Source organism: Ruditapes philippinarum, unplaced genomic scaffold (assembly GCF_026571515.1).
Source record: "Ruditapes philippinarum isolate M1 unplaced genomic scaffold, ASM2657151v2 ctg596_1_1_1_1, whole genome shotgun sequence".
Classification (NCBI taxonomy): domain Eukaryota; kingdom Metazoa; phylum Mollusca; class Bivalvia; order Venerida; family Veneridae; genus Ruditapes; species Ruditapes philippinarum.
Genome location: NW_026852247.1, coordinates 131,898 through 159,633, shown reverse-complemented (window position 1 = coordinate 159,633; position 27,736 = coordinate 131,898). Strand labels below are relative to the sequence as shown.

The following is a 27,736-nucleotide window of genomic DNA, read 5'->3' as shown; positions in this document are numbered from 1 at the left end:
AACTTCAACCTTTGTGTGATGATTGGTCATGACCAGCAGATGACCCCTGTTGAGTTTTAGGTGAAGGGGTCAAAGGTCAAGGTCACATTGACCTTGTAAGTAAAAACGGTTTCTGATCAATAACTCAAGAACACTTAGGCCTAGGAACTTCAAACTTGGTATGGAGATTTGTCATGACCAGCAGATTACTCATATTGATTTTGGGATTAAGGGGTCAAAGGTCAAGGTCACAATGACCTTGTAAGTAAAAACGGTTTCTGATCAATAATTAAAGAACGTTCGTCCTAGGAACTTCAAACTTTGCATGTTGATTGGTCATGACCAGCAGATGACCCCTATTGATTTTGGGGTCAAAGGTCAAGGTCACATTGACCTTGTATGTTAAAACGGTTTCCGATCAATAATAAGAGAACCCTTAGGCCTAGGAACTTCAACCTAGGCATGGTGATTGGTCATGACCAGCAGATGACCCCTATTGATTTTGGGGTCAAGGGGTCAAAGGTCAAGGTCACATTGACCTTGTAGGTAAAAACGGTTTTCTGATCAATTTACTAAAAACGCCTAGGCCTAGGAACTTCAAACTTTGTATGATGATTGGTCGTGACCAGCAGATGACCCCTATTGAGTTTTGGGTCAAGGGTTCAAAGTCATGACCAGTAGATACTTTATAACCCTTATTAATTGTTTGATCACTGGGTCAGAAGTCATGCATTATAACCTTATCACATGACTAATTGGCTGCTGATAGGGGGCATACATGTTTTACAAACATATCTTGTTTTATCAGTGTTGCCCACTCCACTTCAACTATAGAGAAACCTAAAACAAAGATGCAAGAGGCGGCCCAGAGGGAGATAGAAGAAGCTATGAAGAAAGTTAAGGAAGCACAGTCACTCATTACAGCTGCTGCTGATTCTGGTAATTATAATTCTTTATGGTCTTTGTTTTTATTTGCTTATTACATAATATGTAGACTTGTAGATACAGTTAAGATTTGTACAGTGCAGCTGTTACAAGATATGCAGATTTTATAAAGAGAAAAAAAAAGAGAACCCATCCCTCCCCAAATATATATATATGTAAAACTACTTCTAATATTTCAACAGCATTAGATAAATCAGAATTATATATTAATAAGAATTTTGAAGCCAATGTTGGTATTTGTCAGGGTAATATTTTCTACTAAGCGTGCTGGTAGGGATTTAAAATGTTGATGTATATAAAGAAATTAATGTTAATGGTACAAAATTTTATTACTCTGTTTTATGCCCTTTGGTATGCAATTGAAGTAATTGCAATTTTTCAAAATAGGGGCAAGTTAAAAAAAAGAAAAAGAATTTAGAAATAATTGTAATCTGTAGCTAAATATGTAGTTTGTACTTGTTAAACTTATTGAATACTTACGTCTCTTTTAGATAATATGGGGTTAAGCTTGAGAAATAAATAGTTTATCAAAACAAACATGCACTACTTATTCTTGAATGATTTTATTTAGTCTGTTAGTGCTTCCACTACAAGTGTTAACTAAAACAAGACTTAAACATGAAAATTATGCTTCTTGATTTCACATTTTAGCTTTCTTTTATACAAGAATTGACAGGTTTACAAATATCAAGTTTTCCTCCAGTGTAAACCGGTTCGATCCCCTAGAGATGCTTTGGTAGTTAAGCGCGGAGGAAGGTAATCTAGTACTGGTGTAACTCTCCAGGAACGATGGTTAGGAAACTACCCGCCTATATGACTGAAATACTGTTGGGGAAAAGGCGTTAACATTAAACAAACAAACAAAATCTAGTGTAAACCCTTTAAATTATATGTTAGTTTCCCTATTTTTGCTACAGGTGACTTGAACATAGACAAAACAGTGTCAAAGCTGGCCTCAAGTGAGTATCAGCCAGGAAAAGATAGCTCTTCAAAGAATGGTTGTTAACATTTAGATACTTGAAGGATATAGTATCACTTACTTATATCATACATTATGATAAAAAATTTCTGTCACTTATCTTGATTTTCATTTAGATATTAAGACTAGTATTTCTACTTTAATGTAAGACAAGTATAGATTATATACGAACAAAACTTTGAAAGAAAAAAGAAAAATTTAAAATTACAGTACAGAATTTTTTGAAAATATTAAAATTTTGTTTAAGAATTATATTAACTGGTACATGTTTAACAACATATGGCATTACGCAATATAAAATATATTGATCGACTATTAAAACAGTCATTTCAATTTTTGTTTTCTGTAGGTTTTGGAGGAAGCAGATCACGGTCAAGGTCACGTTCAAGGAGGCACAGGTCCCGGTCTAGATCCCGACGTAGAAGTAGATCTAGATCTCGCCATCGTAGATCAAGGTCTAGAAGAAGATCAAGATCTAGGAAAAGATCTAGGTCACGAAAACGATCAAGGTCAACCTCAAGGAAAAAGAGGTCAAGTTCAAGGTAAAAAGGTTTTAATAATTCCAGTTAGCTTGCTTAATCTCAAATATATAAAAATATGCCTTTCTAATTTGATACGAAAATATCAGGTACAACAGTAAATATTTTTGAATTGAATTTTTGATGTTTACAAATGTGACATTTTCATTATAATTCTATTTTTAGGACAACAGAGGCTGTTAAAGCGTCAATTGGGTATGTATGGTTTATATGAATACTCAATGCTAAATTGGCCTAGTATACATTATATAGATCTCAAAGCTACTTGTTTACATGTCTCAGAAGATTTCATTTGATGTTAAACAGCGAAAGTGCCTTACAGCTCATTCAGGTGACATGTTAAACTATACATGTACTTAAAAATTGTAAATTTGTGTAGAAGAGAGAAAACTTGTAAATTGATAATGAAACTGAAATTTCATGACACTGGAAATGGACATTTCCAAGTTTAAAGTATGTAGATCTGCAGAGAAATGTTTAAAGATTTCACTGTGGTAGAACACAAGAAGCTTCACGAAATTTTATATATATATGTGATTACTGATGATAACTCTATGTGGTGTAATGCTAGAAAGACCTTGACTCTCAAAACTTAATGTTAAAAAAAAAGAAGAGGACAAACACTAGCTTTCATTCACCTGCACATTACATTTTTTTAACCATGAATCTGAAAATTTTATGACAACTGTTTCAAAATAAGTATCATGTAAAGTCATAAGTTTATTACCCAGAGAAATGTAAATTTATGTTATTTAAATTTCTGCTCTAGAAAACTTTTTTATGGTTACTAGAATTTAAGTTTATCATATTTATCAGCAATGTTATTTATTGTATTATTTTCATGAATACCGGTATGTAAGGAAGACTGTTATAATACATGTCTAATTTGTAGCTACCCTCTTTTCCTGTCTGTAATATTAAATGAATGATATTTTTTACAAGATATGAAATTTAAGAATTGAGGGTAGTCATGCCAAAGTTTTGATAGAAATTGCCCATTGTTGGTTTGTAAATGAATTGTTAGGCTCATTAAGTTTTACTCAATTTTTGCTTGAGTAGAAAGACGGAAGTACCTGTACCAGTGTTCGGGTATGTATTAATATATAGAAAACATAAATATATAATATATCTACTGTCTGTCATAAGTTGCAACCCAGCTTACATGTCACTGTAAATCTAGGCATTTATTGCACTCAGCTTTCGTTATATTTGGTTGCTACAGTGATGGTTATGTTTGTATGTTTGGTTTTTAAGATATTTGCAAGAAAATAAGCATTCATTTAACTGCTTATTTGAGATTGTTCTGTTGCAGGCTGTCCAGCGTCCCTAAAATTCCTAAAAAATCCTAATTTTTTTCAGTTTGGCTAAAATTCCTAAAAAAGTGAATAATTCAAAGGGAATTCCTAAAAATGCCCTATTTTTTCACTGAAATTCCTAATTTTTTTATCTTTTGTTATAAACATACTTATAACTTGTAATCCTGCGAAAATGGTCTTGAAAATGTTTTGAACATGGTCAAAAATGATTTGGCCATGATTTGCCAACTCAAAATTGGTGACTATAAGGTTTCGCTCCAACTAAAAGTTACTTTGACTATGTCCGTAACATTACTTTTTCATAATCAAAGCAGTTGTTTAAAATCATGTTGACAGTTAACAGCAAAAATACTACCATATCATGGTCCTGAAACTTAAATCATATCCATAAGAGGTCCACTTATTCTGGAATATTTTGACACTGTTTTGCCAACTCCAGATACCTTGAATTTTATGTTTCTTCTTTTTTTCCAAATGGCTGAAGTGGTCCATTTATATTGTCATATTTGAAAATGATCATTATGAAGCTGTTGTAACGCAATCTTAATTAAAAACATGTATAAATAGTTGTCAAAAATTAATGTACAATTTGTTTACTCACAACTCTTTTATTTAAATCTGCATAATTTCAAAACAACATTGTAAAGTACTAAATGTGTTAATGTAGACTTTGCAAAATTTATTCTTTCCCTCATACTTATGTATCCTTTCCGATGCCATTTTAGGAGAAATATTTTGCCACAAAGTTATCAATTTCATTCAATTCTTGTTCTTTCATTCATATGGTGTGATTTAGGAAAAGGCAGACTCAAATAATGTAATCACACTCAAAATAATTTGGCAGCTCAATTTAAATTTAAAGCTCATTTCCACTTACCATGTACACACATTTTGCAGTTATATGATCTAAATAAACTGCAATTGAATAGTCTGTGTGAATGAACTTTTTTGATGTGCAATTCTTTGTGTTGATAACAGATGTTTCCCATTTGTTCAAATGATTGTACTAAGGCTAATGCCTTTTTACTTCCTACTTGTACAAAAATTTCATTTTGTCCATATTCAAAAGCTGCATTGTGCATGAATTTCACTGTATAAGAATTCCTTTTATATAACATTCCCAAAATATAACATTCAACCATTGAAAAAACATATTTCAAATATGGTTTGAACATGGTTTGACTATGACCCAGGGGAGGCAGTTGACAGTGAGTCCACACTGGTAGACACCTCTTTGCTCTAACTAAACTAGAGTATTATTTGTGCGTTACTGTTGAATCAAATATGCAAAGGTTAGCCCACATCATGGTCTTTTGGGGCCTTAGTTTAGTTATAAAATTCCAAATTATAGCCCTAAAATTTCTATTATGTACCCTAAAATTCCTAATTTTAGCCCTAAAATTTCTAAAATATTGCCCTAAAATTTGCCCTTATTTTTTGTCGGAAGGTGCTGGACAGCCTGCTGTTGATAAAAAAGTGAATAAATTAACAGTGGATATTCCCTCCCTTTTTTGTGAAATTATTTGAATTGTACCTATTCAACAAGCTAGAGAAGACTCCATGGTGAAATGGTCAACTTCGCTTAATTTGAATCACTTTTAAATTCTGTCAAATGTTGTACAAAAGATGATTCTTATAGAATATTGTTGGTTAAATAACTTATGTAGAGGTACATTTAGGATCTGTTGTCAATGTTTAAACTTTAACCGATGTCACCATTTGCAATTTACAATGTTGATGTGAGACAGATTTGTTCCACTTGAAAAATATGTTTTTCCGTTAATTGAGTCTTTAAATTCCTATCCCAATCTTAAAGTTTTGTTCAAAAAGGAGTTTCTGTTACTTGGTTTCAATGGCCTAGCCATTATTGTTTTCTTAGATTACTATGTAGAGACATATAAATGTTAACACCAAAAGTAAGTTTTTTTACAAAGCAAAGTAGAAATTAATTCAGTTGAGAGATAAAAACTACACTGAGGATTGATGAGTTAGTTTATCAAAGTTCTTCGCAATTTGTGTTTCTTTAACAACATACATGTGTTTTAGTATATATTTTTATCACATACCCATGCCACTTTTACTACTCCATAAAAATGGTATTGCATGGCCGTGCATATATTTTGACGTGACGTCATATTCGTTATATAACCATAGCGTTAAGACCCATTAAATGTTAACATTATACTAAAGGTTTGTGTATGAAAAATGGTTATTTTTAACTTCAAACGGTCTTTATTTTGGTATGTTATAAATAGAATGTTAAATTTGTGCAAGTTTGATACATAATTTATTGAACTTGTTGAATAAAATAATATTATGCTAGCCAGAGGCTTGCATAATATAATTTATTCAACTTTTCAACAAAGTCAGTATTAGACTAACACTCATTCAATATCCTCTATTGATAGATTTTAGCATTAGCACCTTATAAAAATAGCTGTGTTGTAAATATGATAAGTTGTATATGTATAAAAATTGGTTAATGTTATACACTCTATTATCTTAGTTATATTTCTGCATTCTCATTGTATGTGACTACTTTGATTATAAACTATGAAATTTTTTGTTTCATTATTTTTTAGTTTCATTTATTTTGCATGAAGAACATTGCTTTGGTTTCAAATAGTGAATAAGATGTATTAGTCTGATGTTGATTGACCTAATTTCTGTATGGTTGAAATAAAAAAATTGTATGTGAAATGTATAGAAATATGATAAGAAAAAAAAAATTATTTCTGTAGAATGGACATTGTGGCATCTAGCACCACCAATACTGTATTTATATTCACTGAAATAAGTTAGTACTTTGTCAATGCCTTCTTGCTTTATTCCCTTTCTAAAAGGACATTAAACTATTCCATTGATCTTTAAAAAAAAAACACAACAACTTTTGGCCATAAACTAATGGATGAATATTCATTAAACTTGATCAGTATACTGTATATTTTTTATACAGATCGAATTTAAAATTGTATGAGTAAATGTGGTCAGCCCATATAAGCAAATACCACATATTAAAATAGATTTAACCTTTATATGAAGGTTCATTAATTGACGAATTAATCTAGAATATATGTGGTATTATATTGCATCTTTTAATGGATGTTTCTTATTATGAAATGATTGTTGTTGGCTCCTGATACGAGTCATAGTGGCTTAGATAATTTTTTTGATGAATCTATTTATAGATCATCACAAAATTGGTTCTCGTCACTCTTGAGTTGTCAGAAGATCCAAGGATTGTCACCAAACTTAATGTATTACACTCATTTATTACAATGCTAACTTCCCATATAACATAAGCTGATCCTTTCTTGTGTTTGTTAACAGACCTTGAGAACAATGCCCTTTTACTAACTGGTGGTTTCAGAGAAGTTTGTTTTTGCAATTATTACATGGTGCATAATTATATAATCATAAGCTGACATCATAGATAAAATATCATTTCCCCACTTACTAGGACATGTTTCTTTAGTCCGTGATATAAGGCCATCATAGACCTCTTGTTTCAAACAAAAATCTTCAGACTTTATTAAAATTAAGTAGATATAAACACATGTATCTATAAAGTATTTCTTCAGGAATAAATTCATGATATCATTAATCTTTTCAGGACAAGTGGTTTGAAGAAACCAGGACCTGGGTATGTGTATTTTGAATAGTCATTCTATATTAATAAACTCTGTGTCCTTGCTTACAATCCTTATCTATGAATAACATTTGCTAGATTTTTTTTTTTTGAAAAATGTGAGTGCTTGAAAATTTGAAACTAAGTTTTTACTAATAGAATACATAAGAAACTTGTAAATCTCAAAGCTACTGAACTGATTTCTGTTGATTCCAAATACTTTTTAGATGCCTATGTTTCATATTTAAGCTTAAAAATATTTAACTGTTCAACTAATGTAAAGTTTTGTAAATCCTATTTTCCCTAGTTTGAAGTGATTTCCCCAGTCCTAAAGACACTTATTCACTAAATGATTTCTGTTAATATCTGTTCATATTTATCTGAAATCTTGTCATTTTCATTTGCAGTTAATTTCTATATTTTCTGATTTCCTATTTTTCCTTTTTACAGAATGCCAGGCGGACCAGGCACTGGGTAAGGAGATATTTTTGTTCTATATTTATACTTTATCTGTTTTGTAGGTATGATCAGGGCTCACACTGGCTCAAATAAAATAATAGCCAATAATTTCAACTTAAAAAAATAATAGCCAAATTAAAGTTCAGCGGACTATTCACGAATTAGTGATTAACAACATAAGCAGTTGATTAAATAAACATTACATTTATATCTTTCAGTTTTAAAAGGATTCTCAAATAAACTGATACATTTGTGTATATTGATAACTACCTTTTTTTAAATAGAACCACAACTTTAATTGTTATTATAGAACAGAATAAAAACATTATAATTAGTATAATTACTGTATAACAATAATATTAAAGATTCATTATAACTTTACATAATGCTGTTATCAGACAACTTTTTTTGTTTGTTGAAGTTCTAATCAAATTTTGTCAGCTATAGCCACTGTCAATTTCCACATTTCACACAGAACTTGAGTAGATCTAGGTCATATTAGCCTATAGAAATAACACAAGTTTGCAAACTCATTCACAGAATGCAGCCTTTTTTCTGAATAGTTTACTGAAAAATATCATCATCACCAATGTAATACAAATTTTCTGCCATAGTAGTAAAGATTTTTAAACAGAACATAGCTTATTTCACCTTTAAATAAATATAAAAATTATCGGTGTCGCGAAAATATGTGACAATCGGATTTTTCCTGTTTTCTGAAGAAATATTCACAATTTTGGTTGTTGTGCAAATAGTTGTTTGGAATTTAATACTTTTTATGCTCCCCGAAAAATTTCGGGGGAGCATATAGTCGGCGCCTTGTCCGTCTGTCCGTCCGTCCGTCTGTCCGTCCGTTTTCTTGTCCGGAGCATAACTTGAAAACCCTTGGAGATAATTTGTTTAAACTTCATACAGTGGTAGAGGGCATTGAGGGGGAGTGCAGTGTCAAAGAACCATAACTCTATTTTGCCCGGTTTTTGAATTATCTCCCCTTATAGAAAAATCTTGTCCGGGGCATAACTCTAAGACTATGAGAGATATCAACATGAAACTTTGTAGGTGAATAGATCTCAATGGGTAGATGTGCAGTGCATAAGAACAATAACTCTTTTTGTCCTAATTTTGGAGTTATTGCCCTTCGTTAATTTCAACACTTTGAACTTTGTCCGGAACATAACTCTAAAACTATAAGAGATATCAAGATGAAACATTGTAGGTAGATAGATCTCATTGAGTAGAAGTGCAGTGCAAAAGAACCATAACTCTGTTAAGCCTCATTTTTGAATTATCTCCCCTTATAGAAAAATCTTGTCCGGGGCATAACTCTAAAACTATAAGAGATATCAATATGAAACTTTGTAGGTGAATAGATCTCAATGGGTAGATGTGCAGTGTCAAAGAACCAGAACTCTATTTTGCCTGGTTTTTGAATTATCTCCCCTTATAGAAAAATCTTGTCCGGGGCATAACTCTAAAACTATAAGAGATATCAACATGAAACTTTGTAGGTGAATAGATCTTAATGGGTAGATGTGCAGTGCATAAGAACAATAACACTTTTTGTCCTATTTTTGGAGTTATTGCCCTTAGTTAATTTTAAAAGTGAACTTTGTCCGGAACATAACTCTAAAACTATAAGAGATATCAAGATGAAACATTGTAGGTAGATAGATCTCATTGAGTAGAAGTGCAGTGCAAAAAAACATAACTCTGTTAAGCCTCATTTTTGAATTATCTCCCCTTTAAGAAAAATCTTGTACTGGACATAGCTGTAAAACTATAAGAGATATCAACATGAAACTTTGTAGGTAGATGTACCCTAATGGGTAGATGTGCAGTGCATGAGAATCATAACTCTGTTTTGCCTAATTCTGGAGTTATTGCCCTTTGTTTATTTTTACTTTTTGAAGTTGTCCGGAACATAACTCGGAAACCATAAGAGATATCAACAAGAAACTTGGTAAGTTGATAGATAACAGTGATTAAAAGTGCAGTGCAAAGAACAGTAACTCTGCCTTTCCTAATTTTGGAATTATTGCACTTTGAACTTTTTCCATGGACATAACTCTGAAACTACAAGAGGTGTACTTTCCTGTGTCCAAAACCTATTCGGGGAGCATCACCCGGCTCAAACCGGGCTCTTGTTAAATATTTTACCATTGTTTTCCACTGGCGATTTAGTCAAGTAGCTTAAAACAAAACAAAAAATCAAAATTTGCAATTACTGGAATTCACGGTAAATTTTGGGTAAGTCAATATCCAGTTTATCAATTTTAAAACGATTTTTGTGGCTAATTGACGGATATTTGATGGCTATTATAAATGCTGGACAATATCTTTAAAGTACTTATACAATTATACATCTTGCATGTATTTTATCACCTCGGGCAATATAGTTAGCAGCACGTTACCGGTAAAAAGTTGACACTCAATTAAATGCACCCCGCTGGTTTAATTGGGTCTACTGCATTCATTATCGATTTTCACACCTCATATAAACACTGTTGGAAGTAAAAAATAATCGCCAGATTTTGTAGCCAAAATGCAAAAATAATCACCAATCTTATAAAATAATCGCAAATGGCGACTATGGCGACCGACAGCGTGAGCCCTGGTATGATTCTCTGACTTCAACTAGAGAGTTAGACAGTACAAGTTGTATAAATTAAGCATTTGTTTAGTCTATCTATGTTTATGTGAAGCTATGATCATCATGTATATGGCAAGTCAGGTTATCTTAGTAAAGGAAAACATCAAATTTTCAGAAGTTGGATATCCTGTATGACTTTCTAAATCAGAAAAGACAATTTATTTACAGAAATTTTGACCGCCCTCCCCGCCTATGTTTTCAGCTATGACATTGAAAAGTACTAAGATGGTAACACAATGTACTGCTACATACTAGTGATAAAATAAACATAAGCAAACAAATTTTTATAATTAATATATTTGGCAGTACTTTTGGTGTTTGCATGTCAGATATTAGTTATAAGAAATTTCTCAGTATGAATATAGAGTGAAAATAATTTTTGAATAGTAGTTACTTAACTAAGTAATGATATTTCAGGAGAAAAAGGTCAAGGTCATCCTCAAGAAAAAGAAGATCTAGGTCAAGGTCAAGAAGGAGAAGATCCAGGTCAAGGTCAAGACGAAGAAGATCAAGGTCAAGGTATGTAATTTTTTATTTACCTTTCTTTTTATGGTGATAAATTTCACGATATAGAAACTAATTTTACTTTATTGCTCTGATATTCTTATTTTAAAAATTGTAGATAAAATTGAAATTTTTAACCATGTGAAGTTTACACAATATTTTTATCTTTTGTTAAAAGGTCAAAGAACAAGGTTGTAAGGTCAGTATGATTAAAACATGAAAGAAATCAAATCATTTGGGCTAAGTTGACACAATGCCAAATATGTTACTTTCTTTTCTGATTATTTTCTGACAAAAACTATTTAAAGCATACTTTATTTTCAGTCATATTGGTTATGCAACATGAAAAACAATTCAAGCTCTTTGTCTTAGGTAACCAAAATCGTATTGTAGCATTGAGTGGCATAGAATATGTGTCTCATTATTAGAATGAAGAAAATGACTTGAAAGGATTTCCCTGAATAACTGTTAAATTTTGAATGTTATTTTATTTTTAGGTTGTTCCCTAAAATCTTAAAAATGGAATGACATTTTGATTTGAAACATCAAAATGAAAATCAAGATCTTTAAGAGTTGAGCACATTTATTATAATTTAAAGATTTTGTCTTTCTTAATTAATTCCTAATTCCTAAAAAATAATCATTTTAAGCACAAGGAAATCTGAAATTGAATTTTTTATATAAGCTTTTATGATAAAGTATACAACTTTAGATGGAAAATATCTTGGTATTTTTACAGGAGAAGGTCACATAGTAGATCCAGAAGGTCAAGGTAATGCAAACTTACTAAGGATCAACTAAACTCTATGCTTTACAACTTAGATTTCCTTTATAGCAGTTGTTGTTATAAAATATACCCAATTGCTTAAGTATAGGCATCCCCTTGATGCTGTTGGTCACCATTCTTTAAAGATTGTTGAATTCTTTCATGTTACAAACCTACCTAGCTAACTTATAGATGGTTAATGTTTCTAACCATATACTGACTTGTGCCTGAAATAATGCATTAAGTGGCACTCAATGTGTCCAACCATCATTTAAGTGGATAAATTGTCATAAAACATTATGCGTATAACTGGAACTTAAATTTAATTAAAAAACAAGAAGAGAATTGTAGTGAGATATTTGCTCAGATATAATCTTTACATAAACAGTATCTGCATGATATGTTATATTTGTCATACTTGTGACATATGAATCCTTTTTTATAAAAGTTGCATTTTACTATGGAAATAAGAAATTTGTAACAATGGTAGAGACTGATTACTTTATTCTTACAGAAGTCGTAGAAGGAGTAGATCTCGTCGTAGGTCACGCTCTAAGAAGAGGTCACGTTCTCGTTCAGCATCTCCACCACGACTGAGACGTGAGGGGTCATATCGTGGATCTAGCAGGTATAGTGTTGTAGTTATGCTAATGATGTATACATTTGATGTTCTGCTTGTCACAGTTATCTCCTTATCTCTTCATTTTGTTGTCAGCTATTGCACATTTAATATTTACTTCTAGCAAGAAACTATACATTTCTTTTTATGTCTAAAACATGAGGTGATATTTTGTTTTTCTAATGATATATTTGTTAACAATTTGAAAAACATTTTGTTAATTTTTCTATAGAATTGCATTCAGTAACTTTCTGATTCTTGTAAGGGTTCCATGGTTATTGTCAAAATGTGCCATAGTAAATTGCAAATTGAAGAGAATTGGCTAACTCTTTTCTGTGTGTCATAACTTTTATTTGGACTTTTTTCAAAGGATAGTCATTGGAAAAGGTATATACTGTAGATTGGATAAGTTATTAAAACTTTTAGTGAAAAGAATGTGCTACTTTTATATTGATAATATTAGTTCTTGACATTTTGTAGAAATTTTAAGGTGTGTATAATTTGTTATAGATATTTTGACAAACTTATTTTGAAAAGATAGTTTCATTAAGATGACAAATTGAACTATTAGATCATAGCTAGTTCAAGTTTCTCTGGGTTAATAGGGATTCTCATTCTTTTTTAACATGCATAGAAATAAATGAGCTTCGTCACGACAAAACCAACATAATGGGTTTGTGACCAGCATGGATCCAGACCAGCCTGCGTATCCGCACAGCCTGATCAGGATCCATGCTGTTCGCTTACCAACCCTTTTACAAGTAGAGTAACTGATAGCGAACAGCATGGATCCTGATCAGACTGCGCGGATGCGCAGGCTGGTCTGGATCCATGCTGGTCGCAAACCCATTACGTTGGTTTTGTTGTGACGCGGCTCAAATAACATTTGGGCTTCTAGTCAGATAAAACTCAGATTTCACCAATGCCTATTTAAAAACATTCTCTGTGCTTCTTGAATGACTTACTTCAATTTTAGCATTAATGTTCACTTTCAAAAATAGTAATAAATGGACCTATATTGATCACTCCAGTGACATCTATAGTTAATTTTTAAATGCTTGATATTGCTATGAATCCTTCTAATAGTAACCATTTCCTAACTTTTAGCATTTTATCACATAGGTATCTAAGACAGTAGTTATTTTTGCATCTGTTTCTGACAAATTTTTGCTGATTTTAGTGCTTTATGGCCATTTAACAGACAAACTGGTCTAAGTTAAGAACTAATTATTATAATTGTGTGTTCCATAGTTAATATTAATTGTAGCTTGTTAAACTATGGCAACACATGGCATACATAACCTGTCTAAAGTTATTCAAAATCCTGTTTGTATGCACATGTTTTGTGTGGGTTGTTATTATTTTATGTATTGAAGGATTGATAAATAACTTGGTAAATATGGTCAACACATTAAGACTTGGTGTGCAAGTTTCATAACTTTATCTGAAACACAGACTGAAATTCCGTTGTGTGTGTAAGGACTCTTAAATAACTGCTTTAACATTGAAATAGATGATTCATCAGAGAGCTTTTTATTTAGGGATGGCAATGAGTAACTGATTAATCGAGTACTCAATTGAAATCGAACCTTTGAGTATCGATTAACAAAGTTGATACTTGAGGATCTTTTAGAGAAAAATAATCACATTTTATCATTGTAAACATATTTATCATTTTAAAATAAAAAATTTAGAATTACATATAAATGTCCACTATAAACTTGTTAAATTTATTCAAAACATCCCTGCAAAGTTGTGAAAATTGATAGCAAATTGACAGTGGTTAGTGTCTTTTATGAGGCAGTCAGCAGTTTGGCAGGTGTACATGTATGCAATAAACAACAACATGGTTGCTGATATCATTTTCGCCCGCTTATGACATTTCATTTAAAATGTGTTGCTGGAATTTATACCAAGGTACTTTTCAACGATTTTGAAGGGCAAATAGCTTTTGAGAATGTCAGATTTAAGTGATTCATTAGACCCTTGAATCACCAATATTTAACAATATTAATTCTGTGTATCAAAATGTAAAACAATTGTGGATTGCTGATGGTGTCATACTTATAATAAATTAACTACTGTTTTCATTCTCATGACCTGTTTGACAGAAAAAGAAAATAGATGAAAAATGGTTACACATCTTAACAGTCCAAAGAAATCTTCCAAGTAACCAAGTACTTGATTATAAGAATGACAGAGTACTGAAATCGATACTCGTTGCCGTCCCTTTTTCTTACCTTTAAAGCTGCTATCCCACACATTGTTGTTTTTGGCTTTTTTTAAAAAATAATTATGTATGTATTAATATTTATATTTTGAAATGGGGTATTAACAAAGGTTTGTTTTGTCTATTTAGTGTTGGCAAACCTACTGAAAACAGTTCAAATCGTGAAAGGTAAATTACAAACTCACAGTCCATATATTGGATATTATCTTTTGCCATTGTCATATTATTTTATTTTTGATATTAAAAATAACATTCTGTCAATATGTGCATAGAAAAAAATGTTTTTACCCAGGTTTCTATTTGAATATTTAAGTGCAAAAAAAAATAATAAGATGAAGATGTGAAACTTTTTTTTGTAACTGGCTGCATGGAATGGTATCTTTAATCATATTTTATAAATAAATTATTTTTATCAGCTGCCCATGGTGACCTAGTAGTATGGGAGCACAGATTCTATTGTATCCATACTCACCAATGGTCTTCTCTGAAAGCATTTGTCACGTTTATTTCAAATTTTATTTCCTGTATATGATCCTATTGATCTTTTCGTGATAATTTGTTCAAACCATGTCAATTTTAATGGCTGTCAGAGCTAAACAAAGAACCAGTCTTTGATCATCTTATGAATGAATGGTTGTATTATCAACTCACTTCATCAGTACATGTAGCATACTGTAACCCAACGAATATTCGCGACCAATTAATATTCGCTTTATTCGCGGATGGCCACGAAGCGCAAATATTTGTTTGCGCGAATAAGTCCGCACGACTTAGCGAATAAATTGGAGAGAAATTTTTATTTTAGACGTGGTTATGCAAAGCTACTTGAACGTATATATTCGAATTTACGGGCACCTGTTAGGAAGTAATGAATTGTTATGAATATTGCCATAAAGCAATTAAAACACAAACTTAGTAAACTACTACTATTTTATAAATATCAAAAGAACTCTATGTCAATATAGCAATCAAAATAAACATCCACATTTTAATACAGTTTATGAAATACTAGTAGGCCTATTGTCAATCACGTTCCGTATAGGGTACTATACGGAGCATGTGTCAGTTTTAAGTTTCTTCATATTTACACTTCTATACTAAGTATATGCATACAAAGTACTCGCACTTATTTTAAAATAAATGTTTGAATAAATCGTTTGACAAAAGTGGGAAAACTATCGAGCATCACAAAAGGCTATTGTTTTTTGGATCCTATAAAATAATTGTTTGAGTGAATTGTTAAGACAAAGGTGGTATAAACCTATCGAGCATCACAAAAGGGTATTGGGTGTACATAATTACAAACAGTGAAATACAAGATGGTTTCATACTAGTATCGATTTTTACCGTCAAACTTAGCCTGTATAGCTCAATTGGTTAGATTGCGGACTCAGATAACATAATTTTCTCGGCGTGGGTTCGATCCCTGATTGGAGAAGGTATTTTTTTATGAAACGCTTAAATTGAATTTCTTAAAGACTTTTCTAGATAAAATGAAGACGAACGATGCGTACATGTACATATATAGAGAAAATGTTTTGCTGAATTGTGATCACAATTCACTTACCAATACAATATAAGGCTAGCGTATTGTAAATCCCATTTAAGACACCAATAATGACCTCAATTATTGAAGATTAATAGTCGGCTAATGGATTTTACTGCCCCATCGGACATTCCAATCCGCGTATATTTTTTTTCGGAAATCAAGAAAACGCGGAAATAAATATTCGCGAATATGTCCGACCACGGCAAAACGCGAAAATTTGTATTCCCGAATATAAATTGGGTTACAGTACATATCAAGTACAGTTTGTCTGACCTTTTAGACATGTTAATTATCACTGAACTTTATCTGAAGCCTCTAAGATGGTTTCCTATAAAAGTACTAAATCGGTTATACAAAATACATTTGGTTGAAAAAAAAATATTAATATGTTTAAATGATTGTTTCTCTCAAAAGGAATGTTCACATTTCTAGACCTGTCATATTTAAATGGTCCTTTTCCAAGATTACACAAATTGGTTATTTGAATGTTTTGTTAAAAGCTTAAAAAGAAAATCATTTAAATGACTTCATTTCAGTTTGCTATTAACAAATTATTGCCAGATTTTGTCTACATCATCTCTTGATTCTTCCCTATTAACATACACAAATGTAGCTCAAATAACTTAAAAATTCTAAAATTAGAAAAAGGATTTTATCAATGCAATCTCCACTTATTCAGAAAATAGATCTTCATTTAACTTGGTCTGTAGCTTTCTTAGACTGTTCTCTATCAAGATTTAACAATTAGATTCGGTGAGTCTTTGTATAGGCCATCAGAGCTAAGAATAGATTGACTTATGTGCTTTCTTTCATTAAACAATTAGAATAATCATAAATCAGAAATGATATTTAGCATCTTTGGATTGATTTGTGCATCTTTGGATTTATCTTGGTTAATAATGTTTTAAAAGCAAGGTACCATCAATTCTTTAAATTGTAAAAAGTTTAAGATACCACATTTTGTTAATTCTTGCACCATTTATACTGGTGAGGGCTGCAGTGCCATGATGGCTATATCTTTATTTTGACTTACGAGAACTAGGCATGCATAAGTTGAACTATTGCTAATTTGCTATCACCCACCATTTATTTGTCCACACTCAGTCATTATATATATTTTTATCAAATAGGATTGGTATGAAAAGAAAAAGGTTTGTATATAAAGATTTAAAAAACCAGGAGTTTTTCTAAATATTTGTTGTTAATAGTTTTTTAGATGTCAGATTCTATATACCAAGCCATGTTTCTTTATATGAAACCAGTACTGGTTGGTTCCAGGAAGCAGACTCAAAAGTGATTAATATAAGTTGCAAGAACTTGTTTTGCAATCAAGCTTACATAAATATGTTTAAACCATATACCAAGCCTTATGTTCAGAATAACTGAGATCAAATATGTGTTGCCTGAACTATCATTTTTGGTAGGAATTTAGTCAAAAGTTCAGTATTTATGTGTGTAAGACTGAGTCTTCTTACCTTGTAAACCAAGCATTGTGAAGATATGGTTCAACAAATATAAGTTAGATGATGCAGTTAATAGATTTAAGAATTTTTTGTTATATTTTTTAAACATATTTCAAGACATGAAATTTTAATTGATATTGATATATATAAGAGAGAGGGAAAAAACATGTTCCATTTTATCAAGACCACATTGTTCACTATCAGAAAGTCTCTTTCTAAGTTTATATTCTGATTATTGAAGTTTCAGACTGTACATACCCACCACCCCCCTCCCCTTTACTGCTATAATCTATAACCATGCTAATTTTATACAATGGACTTATCCTTTCATTTGTGCGTTGAGGAATTTCAATATCATAACAATAAAATGGAGTAGCCAGCAGAATAGAGCCTGGCCAGATGCCACATTCTGTTACTATATTGGTAGCATACAGTTATAATCAATACTACTACTCTTAGGGTATTTTAATAGAACTTGTATTTTTATACCCCCGCACAACAAAGTTGTAAGGGGGGTATACTGGAATCAGCTTGTCCGTCCGGCCGTCCGTCCGGCTGTCCGTCGGTTTTTTCTTGTCCGCCCAGTAACTTAAGATTCCTTTGACCCTTAGTCTTCATATTTGGCATGGAGGTTAGTCATGATTAGTAGATGACCCCTATTGATTTTAAGGTCACTAGGTCAAAGGTCAAGGTCACAGGGGCTTTGACTTCAAAAAGCTTGTCCGCCCAATAACTTAAGATTCCTTTGACCCTTAGTCTTCATATTTGGCATGGAGGTTAGTCATGATTAGTAGATGACACCTATTGATTTTGAGGTCACTAGGTCAAAGGTCAAGGTCACAGGGGCTTTGACTTCAAAAAGCTTTCCGCCCAATAACTTAAGATTCCTTTGACCCTTAGTCTTCATATTTGGCATGGAGGTTAGTCATGATTAGTAGATGACCCCTATTGATTTTGAGGTCACTAGGTCAAAGGTCAAGGTCACAGGGGCCTTGACTTCAAAAAGCTTGTCTGCCCAATAACTTAAGATTCCTTTGACCTACAGTCTTCATATTTGGCATGGAGGTAAGTCATGATTAGTAGATGACCCCTATTGATTTTGAGGTCACCAGGTCAAAGGTCAAGGTCACAGGGGCCTTGACTTCAAAAAGCTTGTCTGCCCAATAACTTAAGATTCCTTTGACCCACAGTCTTCATATTTGGCATGGAGGTTAGTCATGATTAGTAGATGACCCCTATTGATTTTGAGGTCACCAGGTCAAAGGTCACAGGGGCCTTGACTTCAAAAAGCTTGTCCGCCCAATAACTTAACATTCCTTTGACCCATAGTCTTCATATTTGGCATTGAGGTTAATCATGATTAGTAGATGACCCCTATTGATTTTGAGGTCACCATGTCAAAGGTCAAGGTCACAGGGACTTTGACTTCAAAAAGTTTGTCTGCCCAATAACTAGATTCTTTTGACCCACAGTCTTCATATTTGGCATGGATGTTGGTCATGACTATAAGGTGACCCCTATTGATTTTGAGGTCACTGGGTCAAAGGTCTCAGGGACCTTGACAAAAAAAGCTTTTCTTCCCAATGGCTAAAGTATGTCCTGTCCGCAATGTATTGATTTTGACATTTTCACATTTGAAGCATATAGAATACATAATTTAGCAATGCACTGGCTTAGTAACCTCAGATTTGGCAGGGAGGTTGTCCTTGAGCTCTAAATGGCCACTGTTGATTCTGACAAAGTGGTATGCGGGGGTATTCACGCCATGATAGTGGCAGTTCTAGTTGGTACATATTTTAAGCTCACCTGAGCACAAAGTACTCCAGGGTGATCTTTTGTATGATCGACTGTTGCAACATCTTTTAACATTGTTTCTTTCTTACTTGTGAAATAGCAACCAAAATTTAGTAGAATGACCCTTTGGTGACCTTGTACAAAAGTTACATGATCCAGTCAGATGCATAAGTAGACCACTAGGGCCAATAATAGAGTTACAAAATGAAATCTTAAAAAAATCTCTTCAGAGCTTAGATTTATGTTGTGTAGCATTGCCTAGTGGACCTCTAAAGGAGAGCATTAGATTTGTAATTCGGGAATAATCTAGAATTAGTAGTCTGAGAGTTGCTTGTGAAGTAATTATTGTTTGCTGGTTTGCCAGCCAGTTAAATCATGACCACTAGGGTTAAAAATTGCCCCAACTTGGGTCAGATTTGTTACATAGACTTGAATATGAAATAGACCTTTTATCCCTTTCCCCATGAGCATATTGTGAAAAATGGCCGTTTTCACTGAAAAGCCTCCTGTTACAAGTTCAAACTGCTATGAAACTATGAAAAATGCTTCAATACTAATCAAACTTGGCACAAATGTTGACTGGACCATTGCCTTTGTAACGACATGCTCAGTCTTAAATTTCCTGTTACCATGGCAAAGAGGGGACATCTCAAAATTGCCAAAAATCACTATTTTGCCTCGATTTTTTCCATCAAAATTTATTTCAAAGTGCTGCAACTTCTCAAGGGATTGAGATAGAGTCAAAGGCTTTTCAGCGTTGGTTACACGTTACATTATGATCGACCTGGGGTCATTAGCTCGACTTTTCTATGAAAAGGGGAGCTATCCTACTCGCCCCGGCGTCGGCGTCGGCGTTGGCGTCACACCTTGGTTAAGTTTTTCGTACCACCCCACTTTATTTCAGAAGTATTACAAGTATGGCTTTGAAACTTACCATACTTGTTCACCATCATAACCTCCATCTACAGACAGGAGTACATAACTCTGTCAAGGTTTTTGACAGAATTATGGCCCTTTTTTGACTTAGAAAGTGTATTGAGCTTGGTTAAGTTTTTTGTACCACCTCACTTTATTTCAAAACCATTGGAGGTATTGCTTTGAAACTGACCATACTTGTTTACCATCACGACCTTCATCAACAGACAAGAGGGCATAACTCTGTCAAGGTTTTTGACAGAATTATGCCCCTTTTTGACTTAGAAAATACATTGAATATGGGTAAAATCCACTTATTGCCTTAACCCTTTGAGATATTGCTTTGAAACTTTTAATGCTATTTCACATCATTACCCCCATCTGTACGCAAGAGAAGGTAACTCTGTCAGGGATTTGTTTTAAAAATTAAGGCCTTTTATCGACTTAGAATCTTGGTTAACTTTTTTGTACCAGTCAACTTTTTGACTGAACTGGTTGAGATATTAAATTGAAAGTTGGAATACTTGTTTACCATCATGGTCCCAAAACATGGGCAGGAGAAGGTAATTCTGTTAAGGATTTTATTTGAATTATGGCCCTTTTTGACTTAGAAACTCAGTTAAAATTTTCATTCTTGTCCACTTGTTGACTTAACCATTTGAGATATTACTTTGGAAGTTGGAGTTCTTATGTGCCATCATGAGACCTATCTGTAAGCAAGAGAAGATAACTCTGTGAAAATGTTTCTTGATTTGTACTTAGAAATTCCTAGTTAAAGTCTTGTGTGCCCTTAACTGTCAAAGTTTTGTTTTATAGGCAAGCACTAAAAAAGTCGAGCGCGCTGTCCTTCTGACAGCTCTTGTTTTTAGCCTCTCACAAGTCCAAAATTTTCTTGGCGATGAGGGGGACTCCGCCCCCCCTTCAAACCCCCCTAACAGAAGGGGGCAAATCCCCCTTCTGGCAACCCCCTGATGTATCTTTTGGATGGGGGGGCGACACCGAAAAAGTGCTCAATTTTTTTAGCAACATTTCTCAAACAAAAACATGTGTTTGGGCCCCAAATAGGACAATTTTTCACTATTTGAGGCCTAAAAAAGGGGGGGGGTCGAAAGTGTGTTGTTTCGCATATATGAGGTAAAGGGTTAAGCTAAAACAGAATTTTTAAAAAAATGAAATCGTTAAAAATCTTTTCCCAGAAACAATCCCCAGAGCTAAAATATTTGGCATGTAGCATCACATTTTGGTCCTCAAGTTTTATAAATCATTCCACTAGGGTCAAAATTGGCACACTAGGTGGTTCACTTAGTTTACATAGACATATGTAAGAAAAAATGTTTAAATCTTTTTGTGAGAACTACATAGCTTTGAACTTAGATATTTAGCATATAATACAGTGGAAAAGCTCTGTAAATCATTGCCTTGGGGGGGGGGGGGGGGGGGAGGGGATGGCCCCACCAGAAGGTTATTTTTCAGAATTGAAGGATAATGACCTTTCCTAACAACGGATCTCAGATAAGCAATCTAGGGCCATCATGTGCAATAATTATGCCCCCACTTCGAAGAAGAGGGGGTATATTGCTTTGCACTTGTCGGTCCGTTGGTCCGTCAGTCCGTAGGTCCGTAGACCAAATGGTTTCCTATCAATAACTAAAGAACCTTTAGGCCTAGGAACTTCAAACTTGGTATGGTGATTGGTCATGACTAGTAGATGACCCCTATTGATTTTGGGGTCAAGGGGTCAAAGGTCAAGGTCACATTGACCTTGTAAGCAAAAACGGTGTCCGATCAATAACTAAAGAACCCTTAGGCCTAGGAACTTCAATCTTGGTATGGTGATTGGTCATGATCAGTAGATGACCCCTATTGATTTTGGGGTCAATAGGTCAAAGGTCAAGGTCACATTGACCTTGTAAGCAAAAACGGTTTCCGATCAATAACTAAAGAACCCTTAGGCCTAGGAACTTCAAACTTGGTATGGTGATTGGTCATGATCAGTAGATGACCCCTATTGATTTTGGGGTCAAGGGGTCAAAGGTCAAGGTCACATTGACCTCTTAGGTAAAAACGGTTTCCGATCAAAACTTAAGAACCCTTAGGCCTAGGAACTTCAAACTTGGTATGGTGATTGGTCATGACCAGCAGATGACCCCTATTGATTTTTAGGTTAAGGGTCAAAGGTCAAGGTCACATTGACCTTGTAGGTAAAAACGGTTTCTGATCAATAACTCAAGAACCCTTAGGCCTAGGGACTTCAAACTTGACATGGTGATTGGTCATGATCAGTAGATGACCCCTATTGATTTTGGGGTCAAGGGGTCACAGGTCAAGGTCACATTGACCTCTAGGTAAAAACGGTTTCCGATCAATAACTTAAGGACCCTTAGGCATAGGATCTTCAAACTTGGTATGGTGATTGGTCATGACCAGCAGATGACCCCTATTGATTTTGGGGTTAAGGGGTCCAAGGTCAAGGTCACATTGACCTTGTAGTTAATGACGGTTTCCGATCAATAACTTAGAATGCTTAGGCCTTGGAACTTCAAACTTGGTATGATGATTGGTCATGACCAGTAGATGATCCCTATTGATTTTGGGGTCAAGGGGTCCAAGGTCAAGGTCACATTGACCTTGTAGTTAATGATGGTTTCTGACCAATATCTCAACAACTCAAGTTGCCTTGGTTGATATTTTTATATTAAACTAAAAATGCTTTTGGTATACACATTTGAAGGTCTTATGTAATATAACAACTTGGCTGTCATTAATGAGGCCTACATGATTCATAAAATTTATGCATATATTATTTGGTAAGATTTGTAATAACTTAAATTGCTGCACACAACCTATGGGTCACAATAATTATTACCTTGTGACTAGTCATGACCAGTAGATACTAGATAACCCTTATTAATTGTTTGTTCACTGGATCAGAAGTCATGCATAATAACCTGATCACATGACTAATTGGCTGCCGATAGGGGGCATACATGTTTTACAAACATATCTTGTTTTTACTGCTCTTTTGGTTTTATATGAAAAATAAATAATGGACATTGGAGGTTATTTTTATACTTCATGCAGTTTTGTTGAAGCAAATGACATATTTCCTCAAAGAGCAGTAATACTTGCTTATGGTGTGAGGCATTTGTATTTATCTTGTGTGAAATAAAATGAAAAGTAAGAGAGGAACAGTAAAAACTAATGAAATAAACATTATTATGATTTCCATTGTTTCTTAGTTCACCTGTGTCCAAAAGCAAGACATCTGATAGAAAGAGGTAACAATAGAACTTAGTCTGTTATAAACGTGATTGTTGTAATTGTTTATAATTTTTTCTATCCATTCTAGATATCTTATCATAGAATCAACCTTACTTAGTTTTTAACTTGTAAGAAAGTTTTTGAAATTAGGCATCTTTAATAGTGTGATCTTGCCATTTTATTTGTGTTAAAATGTTTAAAAACTTGCTTCTGGTGTTTAGTATTTAATAATCAGAACCAGGATATGTCAGTATGTCCCACATGCACTTAGTTTGAAGGTCAAGATCAGAAAAAAGGTCATGGATTTAATGTAATACAATGATATAATCATAAGCTGGAGAAGAGATTTGGAAATCAAATGTTAGGGTTCTAGGTTAAAACTTTTAAGTGTCTGCCAGGAAAATCATTTACATTCCTCCAAAAGTGTATGGTAAGACAATAAAAGATAAGCTTTAAAAAAAAAATTATGAATTGTTGAACATGGTCTTATCTTTCTTGTGAATCTTATGAGTATGATTCCAAGTGCTTAAGTGTACTAATGTGTTATATATATTAATATCGTATAGGCAATTATTTAAAAGGTGCAAACATATTGGTGGTAATTAATAATGAAATAACCTAGTATAAATTAAAGTGATAAAATATGTCAACACTATTATATAATAAAATTGAAACAACAGTTATTGATAAGATATATATGATTTTTCTTGCAGGTCATCAAGTCGTGGTCGGAGTAGGTCTCCAGTTAAGAAAAGCAGCCGTAGATCCAGGAGCAGAAGTAGAACGTAAGCATTATCATAAATTATATTCATTATCAATAACAAGAGGGGTTATATACTAAAGGAATCACTTTAATTTATAAAAACTTCCACCTAGTTTATGTATCTTAAAAATCTTGTGGCCCTTTACAAAAGTTATATAAATCATGCTACTAGGGATAAAGCCTTGCATTGGGGTCACCTAGTCTATATAGGCCAATTTACAAAAATGCATTTAAGTCTTTGTGTGAAAGTACCATGAATGTAGCTTATATATTTAATATTTAGCTTTACTTGTGGACCTCTGCAAACGTTACATAAATAATGCCTAGGTGTCACTTGGTTTATATAGTCCTATATATGTTAACACATACATGTATTAGTCTTCAAGTGTGAAACAACAGCACAGAGAACTTAGATATTTGGCATGTAGCATAGCTAGGTGGACTGAAAATTCATACATCATAACCATTGCATTAAACATGGCTTTGCCCAAGGGATCACCTAGTTTACTTAGTCTTACAGACAAATTAACATGTCTTAAAATCCCCCACCCCCTTAATAGTATCTTGCCCCTCAATGCTGTTGGTTTAAATTTGAAGTTTTTCATGCAGGATAGGTGATTGGCTAGCTTACTGTGCACAGGTGCTTTCTCATGCCTCAAATAGATAAAGTGCAAATGGACATCAGTAACACAAATCAATAAGAAGCTTTAAACATAATTTATGTATTCGCATCAATTAAAATGAAAAGAAATAAATGTTTAAATACATTACTTTACTGCATGTAAATTTGACTTATGATTATGTATAATGAAAAAAATATATAAGTAATTCAAAAGTAATTAAGTAATTTGTATTTCATTCTTATTTCTGAAGGAGGAAAAGCACGAAAGGTCGTCACCGCAGTAGAAGTACCTCTCGTAAACGAAGGTCACGTTCGAGGAGAAAGTCAAGATCTCGTAGTGGATCACGTCATAGGTTTGTGCTGTTAATATGTTGATTCATTTTAGATTACCTGCATGCATATAATAAAGGAGAGGTATTGGGAAAAGTCTGTTTCATCATTAACATTTAAACATCATTGACACTCTAGAGGTCACGGTTTTGATTATATCTTCTTCAAACTTTGCGAGAATGTTTCTTTATATAGAAAGCATTTGTTTGATTTAATTTTCATAAACTTTGTCCAAATGTTTCACTCATTAACATTTAGGACAAATTCAAACACTGGTTATTAGGACCAAGGATCAGAGCACAAGGTCAATTTAAAGCTAAACCTTGTTAACACTTAAAGAGACGAAATATTTTGATTGGATAAAAGTCCTGATCAAGACTTTCTTCCCTTGATTTCTGTTTTGAGTGTGAGATAAAAGGTATATAAGTTTTATCTGGTGAGTGATAAAAAAGGTTACCATGGTTATAGCTTTGCATTGATAGTCCACCCACTTACCTGAATAGGGAGAGCATCAGATTTGTATTGTTTAGTTGGTTTGGTTATCAGGCAAGGTAAATTTTCTTTGACACCATTTATCTTGGACATTGAATTTAATGGTAGTCTCGTACAACTACTTAATAAGTCATGTGGGATAAGTAGTCAATTAGTTGCTGAGAAATTGGTAATTACTGGTCAGTTATCCAGGTAAGATAGTAAAAGTGGACCAACCACTGAGCTATGATAAAAAAATGTGTTATAGTAGTGTAAAATCCAAACAAACATGCACATTAAGTACACTCTAGGTATATTATACTTAGATCAAGTTCATTAAAATCATTGGGGAGTGATATGTTTTCTTGTATCCTCAAGGAAAATTACAGATATTTATAAACAGTTTTCAATTCATACACTAAATAATACTTCATTTAATTTTCGTTGACCTGAATGCTAGATGTCTATGAAGTTGTTTGATAAGTATATTAATGATATAGTTGGGTTAGAAACAGGTAGATCTTAGATTAAAATATTGTCCATATAAATCTGGTGTTGACATGTGGTTTCTCTGTATTTTTCCTTTTCTACCCGTTTGGATTGATTTTGTAAAGGTTTTTTTTCATAATTTGCATTTCATTTATTGTGCTGCTTATTATTTTATTTTCAATCCTGAAGGTGATGATATCACAGAAACCCGAAGATCATTAAATTTGATTCAATTTTTACTCAGTGTTAGACATGTTGTTTTCATTCCTATCTTTATCATTCAATTTGCTAATTTGCAGATCCAGGAAGGACAAGAAGAAGGAAAGAGATAGGGATCGTAGCAGAGACCGAGAAAAGAAGAAGAAACATAAAGAAAAGGATCGAGAACGAGATCGTGAAGAGAAGAAGGAAAATAAAGTCAAAAGGGATTATGATGAAGAGGAAAAAATCTTGTATGAGGAGGAAGAGAAGGCCCATGATAATAGGAAAAGCAGCAGTGATGAAGATGATGACGATGATGATGACGACGATGATAAAAGTAGGGGAAGTAGTCCAGAGCCGATACCTACGCGTATAACTAATTCAACTGTTAATACAGATGATTTACAGCAAGTTGATATGGAGATGAGTGATTGAATGAACAAAATGATATACAACGGTATCTCTTGCCTTTTGTATATTCTCCGGTTGATTTTAAGGGAAACAGTTTACATGTTTTGATGTCATAGTTTCTCTTTTGAGCTGAAGGTGAACTTGTTTATTGATTGTTTTGAATGAGTTAATATTAAGTAAAAGATAATAAAGATAAACATTGACATATGTTTATCTTATGTATGTTATGATTTATTGCAGACACAGTTTGGTCACAACGTGAGGGTGTAAACATTTTATGTTGTAAGGTGTATTGAAGAAATTTTGCACATTTTATCTTAAAATCAAAAGCTTAGAAAATGAATTCAATATCAACATAAGTGCATGTTTTATATCTTATTCAATTTAGTAGATACATTTTGTTTAGCTGTCATGAATTGTTTTCTGATTATAGATAGATTTGTAAAGAGGTGTTTGATACAACATAATGAACGAAATGCTGAATTAAGTAGAGATGGGATATAATGTTGTTTGTATTTTGATATTGTACTTTTCTAATTGTAAAACTGCTCTTTTCTTTCATTTCATGAGTAGATTTCTGTATTCATTGATCAAGCTTACATTGTACATGACCAATAAAAAAAATATAAATGGGTGTTAACGTTATTGTTTTAATTTCTTCAAATGTTGCTGTACAATTGTAGTTTAATTGTATGATGTTGCTACAATATAAAATATTAATGGTAGAAAATAACCTATGCTTTGAAGTAATCATGAGTGTCTCATGACAGATGAGTTTCAGGTCAGGTGCAGAAATGTCATTATGATATAAATTCATAATTGGCTGAAAACTGGCAAATACTACAAAGGGAAC

At 33.0% G+C, this 27,736-nt stretch overlaps 1 protein-coding gene across 10 annotated transcripts in view; it reads left to right on the top strand.

Annotated features, from left to right (window-relative positions):
- LOC132753972 (probable splicing factor, arginine/serine-rich 7) overlaps window positions 1-27,517 on the top strand; it is a 37,676-nt gene extending 10,159 nt beyond the window's left edge. Inside the window, exons 6-22 of one of the 10 annotated variants that reach the window (XM_060744589.1) lie at window positions 788-918; window positions 1,842-1,883; window positions 2,253-2,445; window positions 2,608-2,637; window positions 3,502-3,531; window positions 7,372-7,401; window positions 7,837-7,860; window positions 10,913-11,014; window positions 11,178-11,198; window positions 11,739-11,771; window positions 12,280-12,393; window positions 14,744-14,782; window positions 17,294-17,314; window positions 23,575-23,613; window positions 24,310-24,381; window positions 25,233-25,334; window positions 26,571-27,517. In XM_060744589.1, coding sequence (XP_060600572.1) covers window positions 788-918; window positions 1,842-1,883; window positions 2,253-2,445; window positions 2,608-2,637; window positions 3,502-3,531; window positions 7,372-7,401; window positions 7,837-7,860; window positions 10,913-11,014; window positions 11,178-11,198; window positions 11,739-11,771; window positions 12,280-12,393; window positions 14,744-14,782; window positions 17,294-17,314; window positions 23,575-23,613; window positions 24,310-24,381; window positions 25,233-25,334; window positions 26,571-26,907 — 1,360 coding nt within the window. In that variant the 3' untranslated portion in view covers window positions 26,908-27,517. Of the gene's footprint in view, window positions 1-787; window positions 919-1,841; window positions 1,923-2,252; window positions 2,446-2,607; window positions 2,638-3,501; window positions 3,532-7,371; window positions 7,402-7,836; window positions 7,861-10,912; window positions 11,015-11,177; window positions 11,199-11,738; window positions 11,772-12,279; window positions 12,394-14,743; window positions 14,783-17,293; window positions 17,315-23,574; window positions 23,614-24,309; window positions 24,382-25,232; window positions 25,335-26,570 lie in introns of all 10 variants that reach the window. The other 9 variants (XM_060744549.1, XM_060744565.1, XM_060744580.1 and 6 more) reach the window with 9 other exon arrangements.
- The last annotated feature ends 219 nt before the right edge of the window (window positions 27,518-27,736 follow it).